The sequence below is a fragment of the Taurulus bubalis genome (genome assembly GCF_910589615.1).
Source record: "Taurulus bubalis genome assembly, chromosome: 16".
Lineage (NCBI taxonomy): Eukaryota > Metazoa > Chordata > Actinopteri > Perciformes > Cottidae > Taurulus > Taurulus bubalis.
Window position 1 is genome coordinate 22,893,400 of NC_136604.1, and position 9,639 is coordinate 22,903,038.

Consider the following 9,639-nt stretch of genomic DNA (forward strand, 5'->3'; position numbering starts at 1 on the left):
GTTGCATTAAAACCCCAGTGAACTCTGGGTAATCTGTATCCAGCTGGCGGTCCCCTCTGAGACTCTCGGACCTGCCAGCTTTCTTTCAGTTTACTTTTGGCATCACGGTGACGTCACACATTCATCAGCTGGGCATGCATTCAATAAATAAACAACAACAACAACAACAACAACAAGCTCCATAAATCAGCAAAGAAAGATAAAACAAACAACTTACAAATAAAAGAGAGGATCCACGAGACAGCTGCCATCACGAGGGCTGCAGAGGAGTGAGAGAGAGGAGGAGGAGAGGATGAAGAGTGATGAAGAGGGAGGGGCATAGAGAGACCTCCAGCATCGTTGTGTGAAGGATGGAGGTTTCAGTAACCGTTTCAGAGGCAGAGGCTGCAGGTTGTTAGGTTTCGTTTCTGCAGACTCGCCTGCTTTATGTAACCAGGGACGGCCTTCAAAATAAAAGCGCAACGGCTCCAAGTGGTGGAGTTTCTCTTTAAAATAAAAAAAGGCAACAGAATACTTACATATCTGTTTTATTATTGCCCTCAATCACTGAATTAACATTAAAGTACAGTGAGTTTAAGTCACAGTAAAAGCTCTTTCATTTTGGTATGTTTTAAAGATTATTGGCTAATTAAGATATTATATTATGTTTTATTGTACTTTAGAAGAAAAATAGGTTCCAAAAAACATTAAAAACCAACAAAAATAAAAACACATTTAAAAAACCTTGATGTACAGTGTAAGTAAAATAACATAAAATCAATACAAATCTCTAGTTCTAAGTTTCTGATTATAATAATTATATAAAGAATATGCTTTTATTTTCGTATCTCAGATCAGACCGGAAGTGGCGCTCTTGATAAATAGGCTCTCCCTCTGGGTGTCACCCAGCAGAAGCTTCAGAGAGAGGAGGACGCAGCAGAGCTCAGCCGGTGACGTCATGAAGCCCGTCAGGAAGCCGCTGTGGTGAGACACGCGACCTTTATTTTGAAATGTAAACGTTCCTCTGCAGCGCTTTCATGACTTTCGTAACTTTCATAACTTTCTGTGTTTGTTGTGTTGTTGCTTGTTCAAAACGTTCATGCAGAGTGAAGTGAAGGAGATGATTAAACACGTGCATGGTAATAACATCGGCTTGGTTAGCAGAGAGGCGCGTGAGAGGCGCGTGAGAGGCGCGTGAGCGCGCTGCGCGTTTCGTTTGGAAGGAAACGAAACTTATGAGAAGAGTGAAACTCTGCAGGAGAGAACGTTTAAATAATAATAATAATAAATACACTAAAATGTTTCTTTACTTCAACTATGAAAATATGCTTTAAAAATAATAAAATAAATATATAAGAATTTATCTTTACTCACTGTCTCATGGTTTATAATAACAGAATAAGAACAACAAATATGAATAAATATACTGAATAGGTTCTTAAGTTTAACTATATAAATATATTACATTCATTAATACAAATAAATAATTAAATACATAAGGATTTCTCACTCCTCATTGTCTCATGGTTTTAATAACAATAGAATAATAACAACACATAGTATTGTATTAGTTTCTTTAGTTCAACTATATAAACATAACAAGTAAATAAATGAATACAAATAAATAAATAATGAAATAAGGTTGTCTCCCTGTTTCAAAAGAAGAATAGGAACAAATAACAATAAAAACTAAATAGTTTAACTAAATATATACTAAATTAATTTATACAAATAATTTATACAAATATATATATATTTATATATATATATATATATATATATATATATATATATATATATATATATATATAAATAAATGAATACAAATAAATAAATAAAAAAGGTTTCCTCAGTGTCACGGTCTCATGGTTTGAATAACAACAGAATAATAAGAACAAATAACAATAAATTAACGAAATAGTTTCTTTCCTTCGAGTGAATAATAAATAAATAGAATATATATTTGCAGAATGAGCATCAGAAACTGATCTCTTCATCCTCGCTGTTACATTTATGTAAACATTGTTTTCTGTCTTTAACAAACAACGTTCAGTCGTAACCAGACTCACCGCGTGAGCAGTTTAAAACATGTTTATTAATAGTTATGAATATGACCTCGCCCTGACTGAGAAATGAAAAGCTAACTCTGAATCAGATTTACATCAGTTTCTGTTTGTTGTGATAATAAAACTCTCTGAAGGTCACTGATAAGAAAAGGAGATTTATTTGATTCCTGCTGAAGGAAGTCAACTCCGTTTCCTTTGAAACACATTTACTGACGTCTGTCTACTTATGTTTCAGGGTTCTCACACTCCTACACAGTCTCCTGGTCGGCACTTTAGTTGGTGAGTTTCATCCTGAAAGATGAAAGATTAAACCTGATGCTCTTGATCTACTTTATTATTGAATGAATTCCCTCCTCGCTGTTTGTGAGCCGGTCGCTGGACTTCAGGATGAATCTCGAGAGACAGAATAACAGAATAAATGACCTTTTTTTTAATAGAATCATTCTAGATTGGAAACTTTAATTCACAACATTCAGAGTTCGATACACGTCGTGAAAACAGCATATCACGTTTTTGATATTCTGAATTAGACTCTTATTCTGAAAGAAGCAAACATTTCTGGTTGGATGAGAACGACTCTTAAACATCATTCTTTATTATTTTAATATTTAACTAAAATCCTCTTCTATATTTAAGGAGAGCAGATTCTCAAAACTTTTAATATTCATGATTCAATTCATGTTGAATGTTTTCCATAAAAGGTCGTGAATATTGTGTCGATTAAATTACAGCACGCTCGTTCTCATCGTTTGTATTTTTATGGCGCAAAAAAAAAGAACCGGCGGGAGAACCTGAAGTGGAACGAGCCGCGGAAAAGAGAACCGGCAGCTTGAGAGAAGAACGCAAGAAAAAAGTACCCGGCCCCCGAGAACTGGTAACGTACGAAACTTACGTTAAAGTCAACTTACGTTAAAGTCAACTTACGTTAAAGTCAACTTACGTTAAAGTCAATTTATGTTAAAGTCAACTTACGTTAAAGTCAACTTACGTTAAAGTCAACTTACGTTAAAGTCAATTTATGTTAAAGTCAACTTACGTTAAAGTCAACTTACGTTAAAGTCAACTTATGTTAAAGTCAACTTACGTTAAAGTCAACTTACGTTAAAGTCAACTTACGTTAAAGTCAACTTATGTTAAAGTCAACTTACGTTAAAGTCAATTTATGTTAAAGTCAACTTACGTTAAAGTCAATTTATGTTAAAGTCAATTTATGTTAAAGTCAACTTACGTTAAAGTCAACTTACGTTAAAGTCAATTTATGTTAAAGTCAACTTATGTTAAAGTCAACTTACGTACGTTAAAACCTACGTTAATATCTACATTTAAACTTACGTTAAAAACCTACGTTACAACCTATGTTACAACCTACGTTAAAACCTACGTTAATACCTACGTTAAAACCTACGTTAAAACCTACGTTGATAACTACGTTAAAACCTACGTTGATATCTACGTTTAAACTTACGTTAAAACCTACGTTCAAAACCTACGTTAAAACCCACGTTAAAACCCACGTTAAAACCTACGTTAAAACCCACGTTAAAACCTACGTTAAAACCTACGTTAAAACCCACGTTAAAACCCACGTTAAAACCCACGTTAAAACCTACGTTAAAACCTACGTTAAAACTTACGTTAAAACCTACGTTTAAACTTACGTTAAAACCTACGTTCAAAACCTACGTTAAAACCCACGTTAAAACCCACGTTAAAACCTACGTTAAAACCCACGTTAAAACCTACGTTAAAACCTACGTTAAAACCCACGTTAAAACCCACGTTAAAACCTACGTTAAAACCTACGTTAAAACCTACGGACTCGTCTCCCGACCTCGTCCTCTAGCCTGCATCAGCCTCCACTCCCGTTGACCTACGTTAAAACCTACGTTAAAACCTACGTTAAAACCTACGTATCTAATTCACAGACTTACTTAACTTACTTAACCACAATCTTGCCTCAGGGTTGTTTCCCGTGCAAACAGAACTTTATTTTGAAAGGCGTTGTCCCCTCCCCTTCCCCTCCAGAGCCCTCCTCCCCGGCCTCCCGCCCCCTGTCCGTCAGCTCCCGGGTGGGCAACCGGGCCGTGCTTCCCTGCAGCTGGAAGCAGCGGCTCGGCAAGGCGCCGCCCGCCTGCCACGTCCAGTGGGCCACGCCGGACGACACGGTGTTCGAGCTGCGCGGCGACGTCCGCTGGGCGGCGGCGGCGTTCCGGGGCCGGCTGGAGGTCCCGGCGGACGGACTGGGGGCCGGGGACTGCTCCCTGGTCATCAGGGACGTCCAGATCGGAGACGCCGGGCGCTACGAGAGCTTCATGCTGCTGGACGGCCTGAGGGCCAAGAGCCGGGTCTTCATCCAGAGCGTCCGGCTGTCGGTGTTCGGTCAGTTCTATTCATTCTATTGTTGTCTCCTACTGGTCTTCATTCTATTGTTGTCTCCAATTGTTCTCTATTCTACTGTTGTCTCCTATTGTTCTCTATTCTACTGTTGTCTCCTATTGTTCTCTATTCTACTGTTGTCTCCTATTGGTCTTCATTCTACTGTTGTCTCCTATTGGTCTTCATTCTATTGTTGTCTCCTATTGGTCTTCATTCTATTGTTGTCTCCTATTGTTCTCTATTCTATTGTTGTCTCCTACTGGTCTTCATTCTATTGTTGTCTCCTACTGGTCTTCATTCTATTGTTGTCTCCTATTGTTCTTCATTCTATTGTTGTCTCCTATTGGTCTTCATTCTATTGTTGTCTCCTATTGGTCTTCATTCTATTGTTGTCTCCTATTGTTCTTCATTCTACTGTTGTATCCTATTGGTCTTCATTCTATGGTTGTCTCCTATTGTTCTCTATTCTATTGTTGTCTCCTATTGGTCTTCATTCTATTATTGTCTCCTATTGTTCTCTATTCTATTGTTGTCTTCTATTGGTCTTCATTCTATTGTTGTCTCCTATTGTTCTCTATTCTACTGTTGTCTCCTATTGGTCTTCATTCTATTGTTGTCTCCTATTGTTCTCTATTCTATTGTTGTCTTCTATTGGTCTTCATTCTATTGTTGTCTTCTATTGGTCTTCATTCTATTATTGTCTTCTATTGGTCTTCATTCTATTATTGTCTCCTATTGTTCTCTATTCTATTGTTGTCTTCTATTGGTCTTCATTCTATTGTTGTCTCCTATTGTTCTTCATTCTATTGTTGTCTTCTATTGGTCTTCATTCTATTATTGTCTTCTATTGTTCTTCATTCTATTATTGTCTTCTATTGTTCTTCATTCTATTGTTGTCTTCTATTGGTCTTCATTCTATTATTGTCTTCTATTGTTCTTCATTCTATTATTGTCTTCTATTGTTCTTCATTCTATTGTTGTCTCCTATTGGTCTTCATTCTATTGTTGTCTCCTATTGTTTTTCATTCTATTGTTGTCTTCTATTGTTCTCTATTATACTGTTGTCTCCTATTGTTCTTCATTCTATTGTTGTCTTCTATTGTTCTCTATTCTACTGTTGTCTCCTACTGTATTGTTTACTTTTCTCATCTATTTTTCTCTTTCTATCTCATCTCATCTCGTGTCCTTTTTCTCATTAAATTAAAGCATAAATTGACTTTAATGCTAAATAATGCTCGTCGTTATAAATGAAGACGTTGTGTCGACAGATCGTCCCGTTGGATTCTCTCTCGCTCTACTTTTATCAAAGCTGACGTCTTTTCCTCTCGTTATTTATTTTTCCCTCTCAGACCACAAGTCCGTCATGTCTCGAGGTCCCGGTGAGGACTTGGTCCTGGACCTCTACACCCGGCACTCCGTGAGGGTCGTCTTCCAGGACAGGTGAGCTCCTACGGGTCCTGATGATGTCAGAGAACCTTCCAAATCGTCCCGTTGTGGAATTGAACCGCTGACCTTCGTCCCAAGCGTTTGTTTGTGAGTCGTGTTGGACGTCACGTCGGATTCATTTGGTCAAACCGCTCGTTTCAGAGGAGACAAAGATCTGCATGAGTCGGCTTTTATGGCGCTCTGCAGGAATATATATGAAGTCATACTTCACCTTTTTAATTTCTCTGAATGTTCTGTGCTGGTTCTCCCAGGAACAGCTCTGCGTGGGCGGAGCTGTGGACGAGGGAGGACGGGGGCAGCGAGCGGCTGGTGAAGCACCCGCTGGACGAGCAGCTGACCATGAAGAAGCTGTCGCGCTCCGACGAGGGAACGTACAAAGTCCTGGACGAGCGCGGCCTCGCCGTCAGCACCGTGCAGCTCTTCGTGGAAGGTGAGGGCGGGGCTTCGGGTGAGGGCGGGGCTTCGGAGGGTTTCTCTTTTAGCAAGAAAAATAAATACAAAAACGCTCTAAATATTCTGATTCCAGCTGCTCTTGTTTCACGTCTTTGCAGATCGATAATCTTTGGGTGTTTTGGGGATTGTTGGAGAGTTTAAGCTGCAAATTCTAGTTTTCGGATTTCAATCCCAGACTTTCTCTTTCTCTTCTGGTGTTTCTTCTCATCGTCTTTTTAAACGACGAGTTCTTTTCCCACGAAACCAAACGCCTCGACTGAAACTTGAGCCTCATCGTCTCTGCTTCTGTTTCCAAAATGTGAACTCTCCTGTCGTTGCAGACCAGGCTGCACCCCACCTGCTGCACCCCACCCACCTACCTGTCCTGCACCCCACACACCTGCTGCACCCCACCCACCTGTTCTGCACCCGACCCACCTCCTGCACCCCACCCACCTGCTGCTCCCCCCATTCCACCTGCTGCATCCCACCTACCTGTCCTGCACCCCACCCACCTGCTGCGCCCCTCCTCCTTAGCTTTGCAGTAGATGCACCTGTAAAGTCCTGTTTGCTTCTGAAGGAATGAGGAATACTCAGGAACACTGAGGAAAGGTGCCTCAGTGCTTCCTTTCCTATATCCTTGTAGAGGAAACACTGGAGCTTCCTTTCCTATCTCCTTGTAGAGGAAACACTGGAGCTTCCTTTCCTATCTCCTTGTAGAGGAAACACTGGAGCTTCCTTTCCTATGTCCTAGTAGAGGAAACACTGGAGCTTCCTTTCCTATGTCCTAGTAGAGGAAACACTGGAGCTTCCTTTCCTATGTCCTAGTAGAGGAAACACTGGAGCTTCCTTTAAGGGGAAAGAAGACGAACATTTAAAGTGACGGCGTCCTTGAAAACCAACGATGTGTTCACCTTTCAGAGGTTGAACAGATATTTTCATGCAGTCATAAACTAACGGTGACAATCCTTTAGTGTTTATTGCATTTACAATAAAAAAATAAAAAAATACAGTAAATGTAGCAAAACTGCCAATACAGTAATTTTAATAAACAACATACATTAATAAATATTTCATGTGTGAAAACTAAATATTTATCATGTAAAACCTTTGTGGCTGGAAGCCGATATTCACTTTAATTCTAAATATAATTTAGAATTAAATTAATAATCATTTTAATCCTTCCTTCAATCAATAATTAATAATTAAACTGAATTCTCCATCGAGGTCAGGAGGAACATGTTAGACTTGAACGCCTTTGGGTCCAAAGCAGTTTTTATTTATTTATTTTGTGACGTTGACTTCATGAGTTCATCATCAGAGATCAACTGAAGAAACCGTTTCCTGTTTCACAGAAAACTCCACCGCTCTCAACGCGCAGCAGCTTCTGGAGGATGGAGCGCCGACAGGTGAGAGAGAAGCGTCCTCCGTGTCCGGCACGTTTTGAATTAATATTAATAATATAAATCGTGACCTTGAATGACCTTCTGTCTGCCAGATGACGTCACCACAAGCGGCTGCTCGGCGCTCCTCGTCTTCGCTCTGCTCATCACGAGTTTACAGATCACTCGTCTGGTCTGAGGAGCATTATCTGCTGAATAATATATATATATATATATATATATATATATATATATAACAATATACATGTATAAAAACAACCACATACACTATACCAGTAAGTGATGAATCTTCCCCTCAGGTTTTCCTGGTGTTTCTAGCGAGTCGAGTGTAACTTAAGTCCAGCGTGACGGATCTGAGAGAGACGCGTGATGGAAGTGATGAAGAGTTGTTGTTGTTGTTGTGATATTCCGACGTCTACAAAGTCCAAATGAACTGATTGCAAACAAAATGTGTTTTAAAATAATAACTCTACATTTATCAGTGAGGATGAGACCGTCGCTCACACACCCGTCCTGGTGGATATGAAGGCGGAGCTGTGAGCATTAGCTTAGCACAAAGACTGGAAGCAGAGGGGAACTGCTAGCCTGTTCGGCTAAAAACAAGCTAACGTTCAGGAATATTTTACCTTATGACGAAGAACTAGAAACAGAAAGAAGTCAAAGTTAAAAGCATGAACGACGTGTTCAGTGAACGGCATGCTGGGAAATACTGTGTGTGTGTGTACGTATGTGTGTGTGTCTGTGTGTGTACGTACGTATGTGTGTGTGTACGTATGTGTGTGTGTGTGTGCGTGCGTATGTGAGTACATATACACACACATACTCACACATTCATATACAGACACAGTGTGTATATATATATATATATATATATATATATATGTATTTATATATATATATTATATAGATAATATATATGTGTATATATATATATATATATATATATATATATATATATATATATATGTATTTATAGATAGATATATTATATTAGTATTTTATCATATTTTATCCGACTACACACATTTCTTGTCTTCTTTCATTTCAACACAAATCTATTTGATGATTTTGGTGAAAAGTTTTGTAAAATAAATATTTGTGGTGTGAATTGTTTGTTGTGATGTGTGAAATACAATATTTTAAAATAAAATATTGATGTAATATAAGATGCATTTGTGTGTTCAAGTGCAACTAGAACTACAATCTAATAAAATATGAAAATAAACAAGCAGACGTCACGTTTCATTATTCATTGATAAACGTCTCATGATGATCACACAAATAAAATTTAAAAAAACGAGCGAAGGCACAACGACAACTTCAGGATTCATGTTTCACAGCAAAGTGACTCAAAGAAAATTATATTAAATAAAAACTAAAACAAACATGGAGAGGCGGACAGGAAGTCAGACCGTAGAGAGAGACGGACAGGAAGTCAGACCACAGAGAGAGACGGACAGGAAGTCAGACCACAGAGAGAGACGGACAGGAAGTCAGACCACAGAGAGAGACGGACAGGAAGTCAGACCACAGAGAGAGACGGACAGGAAGTCAGACCGTAGAGAGAGACGGACAGGAAGTCAGACCGTAGAGAGAGACGGACAGGAAGTCAGACCACAGAGAGAGACGGACAGGAAGTCAGACCACAGAGAGAGACGGACAGGAAGTCAGACCACAGAGAGAGACGGACAGGAAGTCAGACCACAGAGAGAGACAGATCAGGAAGTCAGACCGTATAGAGAGACGGACAGGAAGTCAGACCGTAGAGAGAGACGGACAGGAAGTCAGACCGTAGAGAGAGACGGACAGGAAGTCAGACCGTATTGAGAGACGGACAGGAAGTCAGACCGTATAGAGACGGACAGGAAGTCAGACCGTATAGAGAGACGGACAGGAAGTCAGACCGTATAGAGAGACGGACAGGAAGTCAGACTGTA

At 39.4% G+C, this 9,639-nt stretch overlaps 1 protein-coding gene across 1 annotated transcript; it reads left to right on the forward strand.

Moving 5' to 3' along the window:
• Nucleotides 1–937: 937 nt before the first annotated feature.
• On the forward strand, nt 938–8,488 carry igldcp (Ig-like domain-containing protein; the record flags this gene model as incomplete). Its single annotated transcript, XM_079231954.1, has 7 exons — nt 938–963; nt 2,281–2,324; nt 4,071–4,424; nt 5,771–5,861; nt 6,119–6,297; nt 7,655–7,708; nt 7,798–8,488. 7 exons carry the CDS (start codon nt 938–940, stop codon nt 7,878–7,880), a joined length of 831 nt encoding a protein of 276 aa, XP_079088080.1. The 3' UTR covers nt 7,881–8,488.
• Between the last annotated feature and the right edge of the window lie 1,151 nt (nt 8,489–9,639).